The sequence below is a fragment of the Filicampus tigris genome, chromosome 7 (assembly GCF_054856515.1).
Source record: "Filicampus tigris isolate MCC_2025a chromosome 7, RoL_Ftig_1.0, whole genome shotgun sequence".
NCBI classification, from domain to species: Eukaryota; Metazoa; Chordata; class Actinopteri; order Syngnathiformes; family Syngnathidae; genus Filicampus; species Filicampus tigris.
In genome coordinates this window covers 18,932,917-18,951,778 of record NC_141223.1, presented here as the reverse complement: position 1 = coordinate 18,951,778, position 18,862 = coordinate 18,932,917, and the positions used below count along the sequence as shown (strand labels likewise).

Sequence of the window (18,862 nt, the reverse complement as noted above, 5' to 3'; positions counted from 1 at the left end):
CACCAATGGAAAGTAAGAATTAAAACAGAAGAAGAATGGTAACATTTATTTCCTATATTTTGTTTAAGAATATAAAAGTGTTCAATGGAAAATTACTGTTTTTATTTAACCAAATTTTCCCCCAAAAATTCATTTTAGAGCGGTAAATGTAACACTGTCTTACTGCAATATCTAATATTGGTTCATGCCTAAACCAGAGGACCACTGTACGCTGCTGGTCACCCTCGGAGAGCTTCCGTTTAAATATGTTCAGCAGGGTTGTGGTTGTGGATGATGGTCACAACACAATGAATTGTTCCCCTTAGCAACTTAATGTCCTGCATGCTTAGATGTACCCTTCCCTAACACACCTGATTTTATTGATAACCAGCTCTGCAGGAGTCTGATAATGATCCTGATCATTTGAATCAGGTGTGTTGGAGGAGAGAAACATCTACAAACTGCAGCAGAGCGGCACTTGAGGACCGGCGTTGGAGACCTCTGAACTACACAGAATTATTCAAAAAAAAAGAAAATTGCCAGTACATTGCTATTTATTATTGAAGTTGCGACAGTAAGTTGAAAATGATTAAAATGGTGATTTATCATTTATTTTATTATGAATTCATATTCAAAAAACGAACTATGAGGCTAATGATATGCAGAAACCTACCAAGAAAATCAAAATCTCAAATGTTTATTTAGCATAAACTCTGTATTCATAATAGTTTGAAACAAAGTGTAGAATGACTTACAATTAATATTTGTAATTTAAATTACAAGGTGTTCTTGGTTTCGAGGTTAAGAATCCTGCATAATGATCTTGTAGGCCAGGCTAGGGGGCACAGGAATACGCGGTCACTCGGCGCAAGACGGCATTCTCAGTTTCCACTACTGTATTCTGTTATTCAATGTATTATTTTATATGAATGCCCCGAAGCCAGAGTTATTTCATGATCTTAATAGCATATTTGCCCATGTCATTTTGTAACTTTTTCGCAAAAGAACAAATTGAACAAACAGTTGCCTCAATTTAACCCCTGTCTTACCATGACCCGGGAACCCGAGAATCAATACAGATAAAAATCTATTTTTAAAAATTAAATCGAAATCATAAGCATTTTCATTCAACTATGATCTTACGAAATGGCCGAAATGAATTACCGTCGTTTGTGCGGCATCTTCAAGAGCTCGTGGTCACCTTGCACGAGTTTGTACGTTCGGTTACTGCCTACTTACTGAGTTTCATTTGATTCTTTAAATGATCAAATACTAATTATTGAAACTGGGATTTTGCTACTGTCACAGGACCGTCGTAAACCGAGGATGCCATGTCAAATGACATACGTGTTTGACCAGTGGGGTCGCGGGTTTGTCGTTGTGTAGGCGCGGTTTGCTGGCCTGGCCACGCCCCCTTGTTGCCCTGCGCTCGCGGGCTGTGTGAAGGAGAAGTAAGACGCGTGAACTTGAACGCAGCCTTGTCAGTCCAGTCCACGCAGGGGAGGAGACGCCACACACGCACACACAGGCCAGTCCGTCTTATCAGCATCGGTCCACTTATCACACAACGGGCACCTGGACCGAACCGGCTTATTTTTTCCTCCTTTTATTCTTTTTTGTGTGTCTGGTTATTGTAGTTTTTGTAGTGAGGAAGCGCGCAGGCATCGACGCGATGTCCAGACGCAAACTTGGCAGCAGACCGCAGCACCTGACTGCAATTCACGGTAAGAACGAAGCACGTTGCGCGCATGAAAGTTGTGATTAAGTGGGGCTTAAATTGCTTCCACCGATGAAGTGATTAATGAAATGATGCGTCGTGACATTTTCTTATTTATCAAAAGTAATAGTAGTAGTTCCTAATAAATTTCGGCTGCTTTAATTTTGCTTAAAACAGAACAAATATAACTAATTCTTATATAAAAAAATTTAAACTCCGCAATATTAAATGTAACAAAATATTTGAAGATGTACAATTATAGTAATCTTTTCAATTTAAGGTACTTAATTTTTCAGAACCGTGCGTGTGTTGTGTGACCAGTCCCTCGCTGATTCGCGTGCGTGAGATTGTGCGCTCGCGTTCGTGGGACGCGCGCGCGTGTATTCGTGTGAGTGTGTGTGTATGTGGCCGCGCCTTGCAAGTCTGCACAAACAGCCGCAGCTCTGAAACAGGAAAGGTGACATTTTTGAGTAACAACTGGCGAGATGCAGCTCCACACTGTACTGTCTGTACCTGTCCTGATTCTATTCTATTCCAGTCTATGCTGCTGCTGCTCTATTGGCGCCGGTCCAGGCAACAAGGTGTGCCGGTGACCGGTGTTGAGCAACAGGATCCTTTTCTCCAAGGCCACTTTTCTTTACAGAAAAGTCCACTGTGGGCCATACTATGACTTTGTAACAATATGCATTTGAGGCTTAAAATGTGTTCTTTTAACATGCTTAAATATGCAAAGCAAGCCATGGAGAAATGTAGTTCTCCATGACTCAATGTTGAGTGGGCTAGCTTCATTTTTTTTGTGTGTCATTTTGACATATAGGCGACCGTCTATTATTGCTTGCAGCTTTCATGAAATATTAATAGATTAGATGGCTGTTTGGACCTAGATCTCTATTACAAACAATCTAGTGGCAGTGGGCACCCATAAAATTTTATATTGTGCTTCTGCCAAGTGACAAAAATGAAGTTAGCCACTCAGAACCAGAGTGGGCTATACGCCCATTTGTGTCTGAGAGAGTGCTAGAGTGGGCTAACTTTTTTGGTCATTTCCCACATTTTTTAATGGAATTGAGAAGTGGATCGAGAAATGGCATACCCCTCAGATGAATACTGGTCTTGCTAAAGTTCCAATTCGGACAGTTTTTTTTTCAACATGATTAGTGCATGTGCATCTTATTGATCATATTTCATTAAAAATTGGTATGGATTTATTACTGAACTTTTAGTGGCAGCCATTGGGCGCGGGCCGTAAAACTTTAAATCATGTTCTTGCAAAATGACAAAAATTGAGTTAACTAAACTAACAGTTTAACTAACTAAAACTAAATTGGACAAACTTTTTTTTTTTTTGGTGTCAGAAAGAGAGCTGGAGTGGGCTCATACACTTTGTTTTCATTTAAAAATAAAAGTTGTGTGGCAAAATGAATAGGGAATGGGGCTTATATTTTAAATCAGAGGTCTGGTCATTGAGAGTCCCTATCCAGCCTGTTTTAGATTTTCTCCCTCCACCAACACACCCGATTCAATTGATCAGCATCGTTATCAGGCTTCTGCAAACCTTGGAGATGTTCTGATCATCTGAATCAGGTGTGTTGGAGGAGGCAAACATCTAAAACATGCAGGATAGGGGCTCTCGAGGAACGGACTTGGGTGCTCCCTTGTTTTAAATGAATGCTGGTCATAATCAATGTTTCGCACCAAATTCGATAGCCCATTATTGTACTTGGCACTGTTTTTTTTATGTGTGTGTGTGTGTTTTTTTTTTTTTTAATTTTTTTGGCTTGGGTGGAAGTACATGTGCATGTTCATATATGTGAATGCGTTTAACATATTTCATTAAATATTAATAGATGTGACAGAATATCGGATTTAGGTCACTATTACTTGACTTTTGGTGGCAGCTATTGGGTGGCGGCCATAAATCTTCAAAATCACTCAAAATGAAAACCCGAAACTGAAAGCTCATTGGGAAAAACTGAGTTAGCCCACTGTAGTTCTCAATGTCTCAATGCACCTTTCAGTTGTTATTTACCTCCTTGTAACTCTGTTTTTAAAAAGTAATTTTTGTCCGACTGCTTCATGTACCGACACTCTTTTGGCCTGGTTTCAAAGTTCTCGTCTCTCGCTCTAACCACATGTGTCAGGTATGAGGTCACATGTCACATTTGTGAGCTTCAAACGCACGCACGTACGCACGCACACACACACACACACGCAGGCACACACACGAAGCAAGGCAGGCCGGGACACTCTTATCTTACACCTTCGGTCATTTTTTTTCTCCCCCTTTTATTGCATTCCGCTTCCTGTTGAGAAATGCTCTGCGGTATGAGTCTTGGGGTGTGAATACAGTGGATTTAAAAAGTCTACACACCCCTTTTCAAATGCCAGTTTTTATAATACACAAAAAATGTACAACCTGTACAACTCAATTTTGGGGCAAAAAATGAACAATTGAGATGTTTGCAAATGTGAGCACACCCCATGGGGTGTGGCTGTGCTCAGAATTAACCAATCACATTGCTATCTACTTGAACAGCTGAACTTTATTTAAGGTTAATCAGAGGCGCTTTAAAAGGTGGCAGGTGTGTGATGATACATTTGAATGTGATTGGTTAATTCTGAACACAGACATCCCCCCCCCCCCCCGGCCCCCCATGTTGAGTCTTACAGGTTATGGTCACATTTAATGATGGGATAAATTTTGACTCGATTTATCTCAGTCTCATTTTCATACCACAAAAAATGAAAAAAGGCATTTGAGCAGGGGTGTGTCGAGTTTTTAGACCCACCGTATGACTTGAAATCACACTTGTGGGCTCAACCGGGACCGCCAGAGCATTTGAGCCAGCATCCTGTTTTAAACAGCAAATAAAAACCTCAGAGGAAGTGTTATAACATCAAAGGCAAAAATGCCCATCATAGCGACAAAAAAACAAATCCAAAGCTTCTTCACCTCTGCACTACAGGATGTCATACGTTGTTTGAGGTGAATGAGGTGATGTCTCCCCCTCCCCCTTGAGGGTCTTGTGAGCGGGCTGATCAGTTCTGGGTCGCTTGAAGGAAGTGGTCAGTGGCCTGTGAGCAGTTTGGCCTCATTGTGACGCTCCTTTTGACTGACACAAGCACTTGAAATCAGCCGCAATGCTGCGTGTAGTTGTGTGTGTGTGTGTGTGTGCGCGCGTGTGTGTGCGCAGTTTAACGTGTGACACCTGCTACTGGCTTGTTTTTCCCTTACACTTGCAAAAAAAATGTGGGTCCCTTAATGTTTACAACAATCAAGATATGTGAAACACAGGCAGAACATTTGACTTTGTTCTTTAGTATTTAACTTTACAACGGGGTGTTGGATTGTCAATAACTTTGTTACATTTCAATGTGTGTGTGGAGGGAGGCAGGGGAAGCATCAGATTCTTGGCTGGTCCATTAATGTGTCGGTTCCCATTATTGACTATAATACTTAAATAATTAAAGATATTTTGCTAAATCAATACTCCTTGTACATTGTCGTTAAAAACGGATTTAATGATCTGAAAATTAATATTGATATATACTTCTTGGTGGAAGCCTACTACTGTATATTGGTTTCCTTATTTAGCGAGATAAGAGGAGCAAACTAATAATAAGTATACAACATTTCATCCATAATGTTCAACAAAACTGTTTAAGTATCAATCAAAAATCAGGAGGATGGTTCTCGAGCTCTTGCGTTTTGCAGGTGTGCCTATTGTTGTGTCCAGTGGGTGTGCATAACCCTCTCTCAGTTTGGCTTCCATGTTTCTAAAGCTATCCCACATAAGGAAATCATACTTCAGAACTGGAAAAGCAATAAAACAGTGACAGATTTGCATTGGATCTCAAGGTGCGGCTGTACATAATATTGTCACTCGTGAGTATTTCACATGTCAAAATTTAATCGACGGGTGGTTTCCTTTCCCCAAAATGGATAACTACATGTCTTGTTTACAGAATTTCTAATGTGAACTTCAATTATGGTTAGGAATAATACTCCTACTTATGAATATGCGTCTTTCTGGACACTCCAGGACACCGTACAGAGCACAACTAGCACAAAACATCCATCCATCCATTATCTGAACCGCTTTCTCCTCACGAGGGTGGTGGGTGTGCTGGAGCCGATGAAAATACATATCAAAGCTAAAAGTGCAGTCAAAAAGACCAATAAAAATGAAGGTGAAACGGTTGAGCTGAACTAAAATGCAATCGACACATTAAGTTACTTGGAAAAGGTTCTTCTGAACAGTTTAGTTTCTACGTGACATACTGTACATAACTGTCAGTGAACTACTTCCAAGGAACGAATGGTTGATTTTTATTTTTTTTAATTTACTTAATATAAGTCAGAATAATTTTTGACGTACCTGATATAAATCAGAAATCTTTAAGTTTGTAAAGAAAAATAACAATACAAATGCACTGATGATTTTATTTTAAGACAATAAATTAATACACCAAACCAATATATATATATATATATATATATAGCGACGTCTCCATGAAATGAGTTCACAAAAGCCTCGCCTCATCATTACCCCCAAATAGCGTATTTCTACCTCCTACCAAATCGCTCCGCTGTCGAAATGCCCCGACACGCTGGACCACATTTACTTCCGTAAACACTACGTCATGAGTGACGTTGTCTCTTCTTCTGCGTATGCGGGTCACTTCGGGGACGCGTATGTTCACACACCAGACAGACAGGTCACATTTATAATGTAATGTACAGAGAAAAACATGGGATTTTACCCAAAAATCCAAATTGAGCATTAAGACCTGCAGTGTGAACCTAGCCTTTATGTGATGTCCGAATTAATGTGTAATAACATTCATAGAATGATCATAATTTAATCAGAGATACAAGTAAACTTTTCTAGATAATTTGTTTGCGCTGATTCCGAATCTGCGCTCGTATTTTCACTAGTGCATCAAGTTTTAATAATAATAATAACAATGATAATAATATCTAATATAATCATTTATTTAGTTATATTTATAAATGAAGGGTTAGTTTCAACAACAGGTGGATTTTTATTTTCTGAAACATCATAGCTATAAATTTACAATGCAGTGTAAAATCCGTATTGTGCACGCTGTTGTAGCTCAATTTTAAAAATAATTAAAAAAAAGAAAATATCTCAAAAACCCGAGGTGCTAGGAAAGAAAGTAGACATTTTTTGAAATCGGGAATGTACTGTACATGTTGTAAAACTGTATTTAACTTCAACAACATGTAACTCTATGAATGTATTTCCATGTTTCCCAGAATCTCCTGACAGAGGTGATGGAAATGCCCCCCCGCCCCAGGACCACCATGCGGCCCCGCACATACTGACACCCGATGGGGCCGGTGACCTCTTGACCTGCGGCCAGTGCAGCCGGGCCTTCCCCCTGGCGCACATCCTGGCCTTCATCCAGCACAAACAAGGTGGCTGCCTCTCCCGAAACCAAGCGGCCGATGCCCGCGCCGCGCCCCCCTCGCCCGCCCACCGGGCCCTGCAGCGTCATTGCGCCGGCGCCGCCCCCTCCGGCAGGACCCCAATGGCCGCCGTTGCCGGGCTGGGACCGGGCTTCATCGAGCTGAGAAGGGACGAAGCGTCAACTAGGGAGCGAGCCTGGGAGGCGGAGCTTGGGGTGAAGGTGAAGGTGGAGCCCGGCAAAGCAGGTAAGTCCTTGGAAGAAAGGAAAAAGGCAGCTTGCTAATTAGCCTGGCTGTTTTTTTTTTGGTTTTTTTTTTCGTTTGTTTACGCCCCTCCGTATGAGTCCAGCTCATTAGCTAGCCGTTGCCATTAGCAGGCCTTGGTGAGTTAGTGATGCAAAAGCTAATTGTGCAGAAAGCAGCGTCATCAGGAGGCTTTCTGGGGATCCCCCGGGGGGCCTCCCGCCACTATGCCAAACACCTGAGCTCCAGAGCTCCATGCCCACCCCCCACTCGCCACCAATCCCCTGCCTACTTGTCTCTGAGGTGACCAGGTAAACATGTTCCGATTCCCGGGATAATACAACGCATGCTGTCAAGTTAGAAACGTGGAAGAAGCTCGATAGAGGATGTAGGACCAGCTGGACCAGTTTGAAAAATAATATAATTGCATTTTTTTTTTTCAATATTGCAATTGCGATTTAAAGTGGAAGTCATCCCAAACATGTTTTTTTCAAGAATATGCTCTATGCAGGCCCACTAGTTGAAACAGGGCATTCTGATAAATATTGCGTTTGTGGAATAAGTGTTAATCCACTCCTTTTTAGCCATCTCCGGGGGCAGCCATTTTGTCTTCTCTTGACTGAAAATGACATCACAACTGCTCACAACGACCAATCACGGCTCAAATTCAGAAAACAGGTCAGCCGTGATTGGTCGTTGTGAGCAGTTGTGATGTCATTTTCAGTCGACAGAAGACAAAATGGCCGCCCCCGGAGATGGCTAAAAGCAAGGGCATTTTGCTGCTTAATTTATATTCCACAAACGTAAAATTAATCAGAATGCCGTGTTTCAACTAGTGGACCTGCTGGGAACATTCATTCATTCATTCATTATCCATACCGCTTATCCTCACAAGGGTCGTGGGTGCTGGGAACATATTCTTGAAAAAAATATGTTTGGGTTGACTTTAATGTCTTTTTTTCCAAGGTCTTCTTCCCATGTTTTTTTTTTTAAACAAACACAAGTTAATCTGTATTACAATAAAAAATATCAGACTTATTGTACATAAATGTTTTGCTCTTATAGGTTAGGCGTATGCTAAAATAAAGGCAAATGAATAATGGATTAATATGAACGACAGTTTGACTGTAATGAAGGACAGATTTAGTTTTGTTTTTTCCACTCAGGCTGTGCGCTCATCTGTTTTCTGTGTTTGGTCACGTGGCGTACGCAAGCTGAGCCCTTTGGGCACTGTGATGTCATTTTCAGTGGACGACAAGTGGCAGCACAAGGCAAAATGGCCGCCCTCTTAGATGGATAAAAGCGGGTGGATTTTATTCCTATACCACAGAGGCAATATTAATCGCAATGCCGTGTTTGCACTCGTGAGGCACATAGAACACATTATTGTAAAGAACATTTCGGATTTCTGTTTTACTACCCAGCATCTCTGGTGGGCATAATGTGTTTTGTTTCATTTTGTTTCAAGTTCTTAGATATATAGTGTGGCACAGCTGTGTGCTGTCATACTGCATATTTGTGTAGTATTAATGGTTTCTATAACTGCGATGTTATAGTGGCGGTATCTGTTAAATCTTTACTGCTAGCCACTGCTGTTTAATTTATGATACCATTTAGTAAGAAATAATCAACTTGTAATTACTTAAAGGTAAGTAAGAACAATGCGAGTGACATGCAGCTTGCCAAGTAGAGAGCCCGCAATCATTGTTGCTAGCAGTTTATATATGTTTCTTGTACTTGACATCAACATATGTTGAGCTTCAAAACAATACACGACTTTGACTGGTGGCAAACCTGCCAAATAGTGAGCTCAGTGATTATCATTTATGATTGGTTATTAAAGGCTTACATAACCAGTTAACACCATTATGAGCTTTTTCAATGACTCAATCACGTCCAAAATCTTGTGTGTAGGTTTTTTGTGGAAGTTTTTGCATATTGTTTTTCCGGTGTGATTGGAAAGAATACCAATGTGAATCTCAAACAGGTTTGATAATTGGTTTCCAAGCTAAGCCTAATTAAGGGGAAATGACTCAAAGAGGTTGTTCCACAGTACTGTAATTAGAAGGCCTGCTGATGGAAAGCGCAAACTTGTTTCTCAAAAAGGCACTTGAAGGAAAGTTTCTCTCAGGCAGAGGCACAGTATTTGGACAGCCGCAAGACCAGTGGTTCTCAAACATGTTGAGGTCACTAAGTGAGGGTGACCCATTTGAAGCCCCTTTGGGGTACCCAAAGGTGTCAAAATGGCCGCTGCAAAATATGTGCCAAGTCTCTAACTGACCATTTCCTGCCATGGTGCAAAAAGAAGAACCGTGCCTTCCGCAGTAAAATAATTCTCGTGCTTGACAACAGACCATTCCAAACGGCAAAGAATATATGATTACGATCAACGCTATGCCTGCTGTTGCTAGTCAGGGAGAACAACACGTAGTTGTCTAAAATTCCATTCCATCTTACGGAAAGGTCTATTATTATTATGCCTCGCATTAAAATAAAATATCGTGGAAAAGTTCATTTATTTCTATAGATCAACAAAAAAAGCAACACATACAAATGTATCAAACACATACTTTTCAGAAGGCCAATTTCTACCTAATTTCTGTTTTGAAAAGCATTTTGATGCTTTCATATGTACGGTAATACTCCAATAAAAGTCCGTATATGTATATATGTATATGTATATATGTATATATACATATATGTAAAATTATTATTTTTTATATATATATATTTCAAAAATAATAATAATGATGTATTTCACTTTCTATGTACGGTAATCATTCTTTACTATGAGTTTCCCTTTTTGAATTGACCCACTCAACTTTTCCACAATATTCTCATTTGTAGACATGTACGCATACTGTGTATTATGAGGGACCTTATGGGTTAAAGGCATACTTATGGTTTATTTGTTGGTTTGTGACCAACTTCTGATGTACATTTTTACATATACCAATGTGTCTCAACATTATATTCCTATTAATCAAATAAGAATGTAGATGTAAGTTACAAGTAATAAGAGTATAAGTGGTCAAAATAGCCATGGATAAACACATTAATATGACTAAAGGTTTGCATATCTTTAAAATAATGTCCAATTTAGTTGCAAAGATTATGGGGGATGTCTTCATGTCAAAACAAGTTCAATCCAGATCTTAGCTTGATTCAGTGGCAGTGTAAACTGAACATAAACAATTCTACCAACTATGTTTTAAATGCGGTGAAATAATCTGTATTCAGTACTATCATATTAGCTGTGCATATGTAGGCTCTTGAAAGCAAAAAGAGAAGTGAAGTTTCATCCTAATCCTAAATGTTTTTAAAAAAATAGTGTCTTCATAGCAATTACATTATCAAAACAAAGAAAGAAAGTAAAAAATAACAGAGGTAAACATTATTATAGCTAATTATGCTATGAGGCTACCAAAGCATTTGAGCCTTGGTGGAGGTCTTTGCTCCTGTCAGGACAAACAAACGGATGCAGCATCTTGCAGCAGGTATACGAACGTCCCTCGTGCACATGTCGAAACCTCCCGTGTCGTGTGCACACACGTTAGCAGTTCCTTCCTTTGTGCAACACTCAGGGAGGGAGGGGGCAGAGGGGGAATGCTGCCTGCACTATTTCCGTCCATCTACAACATCTGCGTCTTTTTTCTTTATTTATTCATTTATTTATTCATTTATTTATTTTCCATCCTCATCAACCGTAGCTGAGTCCACATGTCAAAACAGTATATAAATAATACATACGGTCGTGTGCACAAGGCTCAGTCAGTCTCAACTGAATTTTTGAAAACGTGTTGAACGTGTCTATTGAAGCTGCAAATGACACAAGAAAGTGGCAAAAGACTGTAAAAAGTCATGTCAAGCGGGATTAGTGCATGTACATGATTTACATGCAAATGTTACTTCGACTTTTTAAGATTGCAAGGCATTGTTTCTGAAAAATTGCAAGGGATATGAATAATGGTCCACAATGGTTAAAAATACCACATATTTACTTGTCATTACAGATTTACCACTTTACCTGGGGGTAACATAGGCCAAAGTGTTTTATAATAATAACAATAATAATAATAATGGTAATAATCATCTTAATAATAAATATTCAACATGATAATCATCCTAATAATGAATACAATAATCATAACTTTTTTTTATTCTCCACCAAGGATACCTTTTTTATTCAAGGGATCCAAGGATGCTTTATATCATCTATTTGCATTCTTAAATTTATATATATAAAAAAAAATATATATATATATATATATATATTTTTTTTTTTTTTTATGGCAAAATGCAGTGGTGCCTTGAGATATGAGCTTTCAGACAATTTTTTTGTATGTTTGTTTGTTTTGACTTGTGATCCAAAATGAAATCCGAGCATACTCAACTCACTTCAACAAGTAGCAGTTTGCCAAATACTGAATTCTTCTTCTTCTTCAAAAAAAAGGGGCTTCAAGTTGTTTATTACCACTGGCCGTTGAAGTTCACTTTCAACTAAAACAACTACATAGTTGTTCTTAAATTCACCTTAGCTTAATGCTAACAAACAAAATGGCATAGATAAGATAATAATTTGCATCTCAGTGGTTGAGACTAATCTAATCTAGACTAATGTAATCACAGGTATATAATCTTTATCCTTTTGGAAAATTAACTAATACTACTTAGTACTGGGACTTACTGAGTCATTTGATGACTGGCATGACTGTATTATACTTCCTCCTAGTGACCAAATTACGCACACCAAAAGGAGCTGCAATAATTTAACCCTTTAGGCGCCAGAGTTTTCACAGTAAAATATTCAGTTTTGATATCACTATTTCAAAAGTTGTAGTTGGAAAATGGTTAGCAATAAAGTACTGTAAATGTTGTTTGGTGCAATTTTGCTACTTTGACGCTTAAAGGCTTTTAATAGTGATGCACAACATATTTTGTACATGCTATTACATTTTATTTATTTATTAATATATTTATGTTTTGAAGGGGTGGCTGGAATGGATTAATGGCAGTTCCAGTCATTGAAATGGAGAAAGATGACACAGAATGAATTAAAGTTGTATCTGAAGACACCACTGTATTGTTAAAAAAAAACATATGGTAAAAAAAAAAAAAAAAACTAAAGTCACACTAACATCATTGGGAGGAATCCTCCAAAAAACAAAAGCAGACTTTGACTCAATATATTTATTAATTTAAAGGGGAAGTCAACCCAAAGATGTTTTTTTTTCAAGAATATGTTCTATGCAGGCCCACTAGTTAAAACAAGGCATTCTAAATATTGTGTTTGTGGAATAAGAGTTAATCCACCCATTTTTAGCCATATCAGGGGCGGCCCTTTTGTGACTTCTGTCGACTGAAAATGACATCATAGCTGTTCAGATAATGACCAACCATGGCTCACTTTCAGAAAACAGGTGAGAGGTGATTGGTGGTTGCCTGAGACCTGAGCAGTTGTGATGTCATTTTCAGTCGACAGAAGAAGACAAAATGGCAGCTCCCTAAAATGGCTAAAAATGGGTGGATTAACTCGTATTCCACAAACTTAATATTAGTCAGAATGTTGTTTCAACTGCAAAGAACATATTCTTGAAAATTAAAAAAAAGGTTTGGGTTGACTTCCCATTTAAGGTTTTATTATGGAATGTATGGCTTTTAATAGCTCTTAATTGGCTCATCTTGGCGTTTGTTACCAAATGTGGACTTGCCAACTTGTTTACACCACATGAGTTTCGTACCGTTTGATGAAGTTGTTGTCGTGAACATTTAAAAGACTGCAACGTCCAAGTGTTTAGTAAGTTAACAACTCCAACTGTAGAGAAGATAAATAAACTTTCTTTCATGTTTATTGATAGATTATTTGCCTTTATTTCATCATAAATTTAACCGACAGAACCAACACATTTATGTATAGTAAATATTTATTGTATTTATTGTAATACAGATTAATTTATTACTTGGATTTGTCAAAAAATACATGGGAAGAGGACTTATAAAATAATCGCATATTAAATTGTAATCACAATATTGAGTAAAAAAATTGGACTTAGATTATTATTCAAAATTCTTCAGGACGATACAGTATACTGTAAGTAAACCAAAAATAAAAAAAAAAGCGCTTTGCCCAAAAATGATATTGTTAATACGATAGCTCCTTGATAATAATTGACACCCACTTTGGGCCTGCGAGTTTGTATGTTTTGAAAACCGTTCGGTGGCGAGCTGTTTTGAGTGAAAGTGAGAGAGCGGTTATCCCGCAAGCACACGTCCCTCCTTTTCTTTTTCTGCATCGAAGAAAGACGCATGTGTGTGTATGCGTGTGCGCGTGTGTGTGTGTGTGTGGTGGTGGGGTTGGAGTGGGGATGGATTACTGAAGAGCCTTGTGCATCTGTCTCGTTCCTTTTTATTTATTCTCCTTGTTTGTTTTTTTTTTTTATTCATCTCCACCACCACCCCCCCTCCTCCTCCTCCTCCTCTTCCGTCTTCAGCACACTTTTGCTTCACCCGCTTTCAATTTCTAGCCTCCCCTCTCCGTCTAGGCCTCCCGGGGGAGAAGAGATTCTGCCTGCTGCTCGTTAGTGCTCCCAGCCAATCTGCATTTTTAATTAGTAGTTATTGCTTCTGCTTAATATTCAAGTGCTACCCCGGGCCAAATGGGAATCCTTACACACATGGAAAAAAAAAAAAAAAACTGAGGGGGGAGAGAGAGCGGAGGGGAATGGAGAGGGAGAGCGGCTGGGTATTGTGTTTCACTGCGGGACCACAAGACAAAAGCCACCGTGGAACACCACGCCCCCCACCACCACCACCACCTCCCCCGCTGTCGCCCCCTCAGGGATAGATTTGGGGGCGGGGGGCTTGGAGGATGGGTCTCAAGTACAATCCAAAGGGGTGACATATTTTCACGGTGTCCTCCCCTCCCTTGCGCTACTTTATAATCTTTTTATCTCATTTTCTTTTTTATCTCCCGAGCCCTGACCTACCTATCTCTCCCCTCCTGCTCTCACCCTATTTTTTTTTTTTCCATTCCAACTTTTGCTGGCTTCCTCCTCGGGCTAGGTTAAAGGACATGAGCACCACACAGGCAGAAAAGAGGGGCGAAAGAAACGGAGAAACAGTTGCTCTCTTTTTCATCTCTCGCCTCCTCCCCTCCAGTAAAATACAGAAGGATTTGACTTGAGGAAACATGAAAGAGGCTTATAGCAGTCGGCTTTGAACCTCTCGGAGAGAAAGAAAAAAAAAAATAGAACACTTTCTCCCCCCTTCCACAATTTGGAGATCGTCTCACCAGTGTTGATTAATGCAGAAAAGGCCTCATTTGTCAAGCAGGCTGAGTCAGTGGCTCATTTGCATAAAGCATTCGTTTTCCACGTTCTGCTAATTAGCAATTTGCAGCTTAATTGGAAAGTGGCTTTTCGCTTAGGAGACAAAGCTATCCAACGTATAAAAATATCTGCAAGATGTACCCGCCAACACGCCTCCGCTCTGCCCGGCCTGGAAAATGTCGCTCTGCCCCGGCGTGCTTTCTTTGACGTCGAGAGAAAACATGCTCGTCGTTTTGCTGACACGTGCCGGCAGTCACTCAGGGAGCTGTTTGCTTCATTGACAATTTCAAATCAGAATAACAGACGTTAGTCACGAATAATAAAGCGGCCTCCCTGCCTGCCTTCTTTTGCCCTTTTCATCTCCATATTTACAATGGAAAACTACATTTCCCATCATGCCCCAGGAATGACCCGCAATGTGGTGAAAAAACGTTACTTCAGTACTTCATCTCAAAAGGGAAATTCATATGCAGCGGTGCCTTGACGCACATGTTTAATTTGTTCCGCGGCCATGCTTGTAACTCAAAACTATTGCATCTCAAATCATCTTTGCCCATCGGATTGAATGGAAATCCCAATCAAAGTTGTTTTTGTTTTTTTCCGGCAGAGCATATACATCCCGTTCGGTAATATACGAGCGCACTCCCTTTTATGACTCAGATCAGTGGCTCATTTGCATGAGACAGGACCGCCCCCTCAAAAACTAATTTCGGCAAGGCTCTAAAAAGAAGGTTCTTGATCCGTTGGGCATTTTGACAAAAGTGTGTCACAGACATGTTAGAACACCCGGCAAGTGTTTTCTCGCCCCAAGTCAACGGGGATCGGCTCCGGCTCCACCGTGACACATGCGCGCGTCACTTACAGCCTTCTGTTTGTGTGTTTCCCAGGGTCCGTGGAGCCCTCATACTTCACCTGCCGGCAGTGTGAGAGTGTGTTACCCTCCGCCTGGGCCTTGCTGCAGCACGCCCAGCACGCACACTCCCTCAGCATCTACCAGGAGGACGATGAGGACGAGGACGTCCGAGCCAGAGGAAGTCTGAAAGAGAGCAAACCCGTCGCAGCCATGCTGGACCCTCGCCACCTGAGCCGAGCGCTCGCCTCCGCCTTCCAGCCCACCCTACACCAGGCTGGGGCCCGCCACGCTCCCGCCGCCCCGCCCGCCAACAACCTGCAGGCTCTGAACTTCTCCGAGCTGCTGCGGGGTTTTGCTGAATGCACCAACAATGTTAACAACAACAACAACCCCGCCGTCAGCTCGCCGGAAGGCCTGGCGCCGTCCCCGTCTTCCTCTCCGCCGGCGGCGTGCCCCTTCCCGCAAACGGGAGTCCTCCGGGCCGACTTCCACTGCGAGCTGTGCGACCACAGCTTTCAGTCCCCGCGCGCCCTCTCGGCCCACCGCCGGACTCACGCGTGTGAGAGGCCGTACCACTGCGGGGTGTGCGGCCAGGCCTTCGCCCAGAGCGGGCAGCTGGCCCGCCATATCAGGAGCATCCACCGGGAGGCGGCAGGGAGCGGGTATGACTCGGCGGATATGATGGCGATGGAGTCCAGCAGGGGGCGGTTTCAAATGCAGCCAGGGAAAGCCGTGACGGACGTGAGAGCGCAGGGCCCCTCGGAGTCGGACCCGACGGCGCCCAAGCACCCGGCCGCGGCCCCGAGCCTGATGCTGCTCCCCTCGCAGGTCAGGCCCTCGGACCGAGAGCTGCTCAGGCTCTATCGGAGCCAGACGGACGGCGGCGAGGAGGAGGCGGAGGCGCCGGGGGAGCCCCGGCACGCCTCTCCTTGCGCCAGCCCCTCCGAGGGCTCCCTGGAGAGCGGCGAGACGGGCGGCAGCGGCGAGAGCGGCATCGCCAGCGGGAACTGCACGCCCAAGCGGCCCGAGATGAGCGAGCGGCCCGAGATCATCAACTTAAGCTCGGCCAAAGTCAGCGAGGCGGTGCAGGAGTGGCAATGGCAGAACGAGCGGAGGAGCACCGGCGGAGGGAGCGCCGGCGTCACGGTCGCCAAGAAGAAGAAGGACGAGGCCTGCGAGTACTGCGGCAAGCAGTTCCGCAACAGCAGCAACCTGACGGTGCACCGCCGCAGCCACACGGGCGAGCGGCCGTACCGCTGTGGCCTGTGCAGCTACGCCTGCGCCCAGAGCTCCAAGCTGACGCGGCACATGAAGACGCACGGCGCCCAGGGAGCCAAGGCGCCTTTCTTGTGCCAGCTTTGCGCCGTGCCTTTCACGGTGTACGCCACCCTGGAGAAGCACCTGAAGAAGGCGCACGGCCTCAGCCACGCCAGCGTGGGAGCCTACGCCCAGGCCAGCGCCGCGGACACTTTGGCCGCCATGAAGGCCGAAGAGGCGGCGGCGGCGGCGGTTGTGAAGATGGAGGAGGAGGAAACCGGTCTGGATCAGACGGCCAACACGGAGAAGGGAGGACTTTGCCTGGAGGAGAGCGCAGGAAGTCCGGCTCTGGCGCAGGGGGCCGGGGACTTGACTCCTGCTCCCTGAGAGCCCCCCTTCAAACTCAACCCTGTACTGGACTCAACTGGCTGCACAATAAAAAAACAAAAAAAAACAACAACAAAAAAAAAAGCTACATCAGGGCCGTCAAACTCATTTTTGTCACGGGCCACATCATAGTTACGCTTGCCGTCGGAGGGCCGAACCCACATAAATGTATCATCATCTTTTATTATCACATACGCAACAAATTGATAGATAACTGGTTTTGAAATCAGAAGCCGGTAACTTGTTTGTTCAACAAATGTTCCATTTATTTTAAAGAGGGATTGGATAAAACACAAAAATCTTGCAGTGTTCTTAAAAGCCAAGTCAATTGGAAGGAAACACGAAGTCGAAGGCAGGCCACATAACCGGACGTCGTAAGCCAGATCTGGCCCCCGGGCCTCGAGTTTGACACCCCTGACCTACATGAAATCGGAGTAGAAAAGTAGCAGAGAAGCATAAGCAGTCGTATGCGAAAAAATCCAAAATGAAAAGCTGCAGGCTGCGAAAGTGCCTACTTGTGTGGCCACAGAACAAAACGGTGACATTCAACAGGGACATTACCAGCGCTGCAGAACAGGAAGTGAGCTACCACAGTCCACGCCAACACAGGAAACCCCATCAAGGCGCCCTTTGTCGCTCTTCTGCGTGACCCACCGGACGGGCGACTGTCACATCATCGAGACCGATGATTGACGCTAATGTCGATTTTCTTTTGAGAAGGCCTTTTAAAGACTATGGGGCGAACGCAAACACTGTCTGCAAAGCGGAAAACTTTCTTTCGGAAGGCGCTTGCTGCTCTCGAAACATCGTGTTTACAGGCCTCCGGGCGAGGTTGCGCTCCTGACTTCTTGTGACAAATGTGAATAGACTTTGTAGCGTGCGCGCGTGCGTGCGCGCGCGCGCGCGTGTGTGTGTGTGAGCTTTTACAGGATTACTTTCTATGCAGCAAAACTGTAAACCTCCTCCCACCTTGCGTGCGAAACGGCCGTATCTTACCTTTCTATGTTTGTTGTTTACATTTACAAAATGTCCAACTGTTAGGAGCCTGCGCATGTTTGCAGCTGTTATTATTTCCTGATCCTGTGAGTGTGTTTTAAAATAATTTGTAAGTTATGAACTCTGCACCTTGGTGGTTGTGGAAGTGAGAGTGGAGAGGCATACTTCATTGAGCGAGCACTTGCTTTTCTGCGTGTGAGTGTGTGCGCGTGCGTGCGTGCGTGCGTGACCACTGTGTATCCATATCAGGGAAACCAAAACAAACAATGTGTGTAAAACCAGTGTAACTGTTCAGGGATCGTATTTTGTACATAGATTGACAATCTTGCTGTTCTCGTTGTTGTTGTTGTTATTATTATTATTATTAAATTCCGACTAACTGCCTGTCGCTGTTACATGCCCCCCAAACGTCTCCTAGCTGCTGATTGTCTCCTTTTAGGCTCAACACTTGCCTGTTTGACACTGTTTTCTAACTTTGTCATACCTCAAGAAAGAGCTGAGGTGAGGTGTATTTTTGCATTGTGATGTGGTTATCTCTTTTGAGTTTTTGTTTGTTTGGTTTGTAGGTGACTTATCAGGATTAAAACTTGTTGAACCAACAAAGAGCACGGTCAGATTTGATGCAACATCCCCAAACAAATAAAAATGCACATATTTATTTTTTTAAG

General features: G+C 42.6%; 1 protein-coding gene across 1 annotated transcript; it reads left to right on the top strand.

Moving 5' to 3' along the window:
- The first annotated feature begins 1,377 nt into the window (after positions 1-1,377).
- znf296 (zinc finger protein 296) lies at positions 1,378-18,861 on the top strand. The gene is made up of 3 exons (XM_086036349.1): positions 1,378-1,703; positions 6,978-7,376; positions 15,589-18,861. The coding sequence occupies exons 1-3, from the start codon at positions 1,652-1,654 to the stop codon at positions 17,196-17,198; spliced, it is 2,061 nt and encodes a 686-aa protein (XP_085892475.1). The 5' UTR covers positions 1,378-1,651; the 3' UTR covers positions 17,199-18,861.
- The last annotated feature ends 1 nt before the right edge of the window (position 18,862 follows it).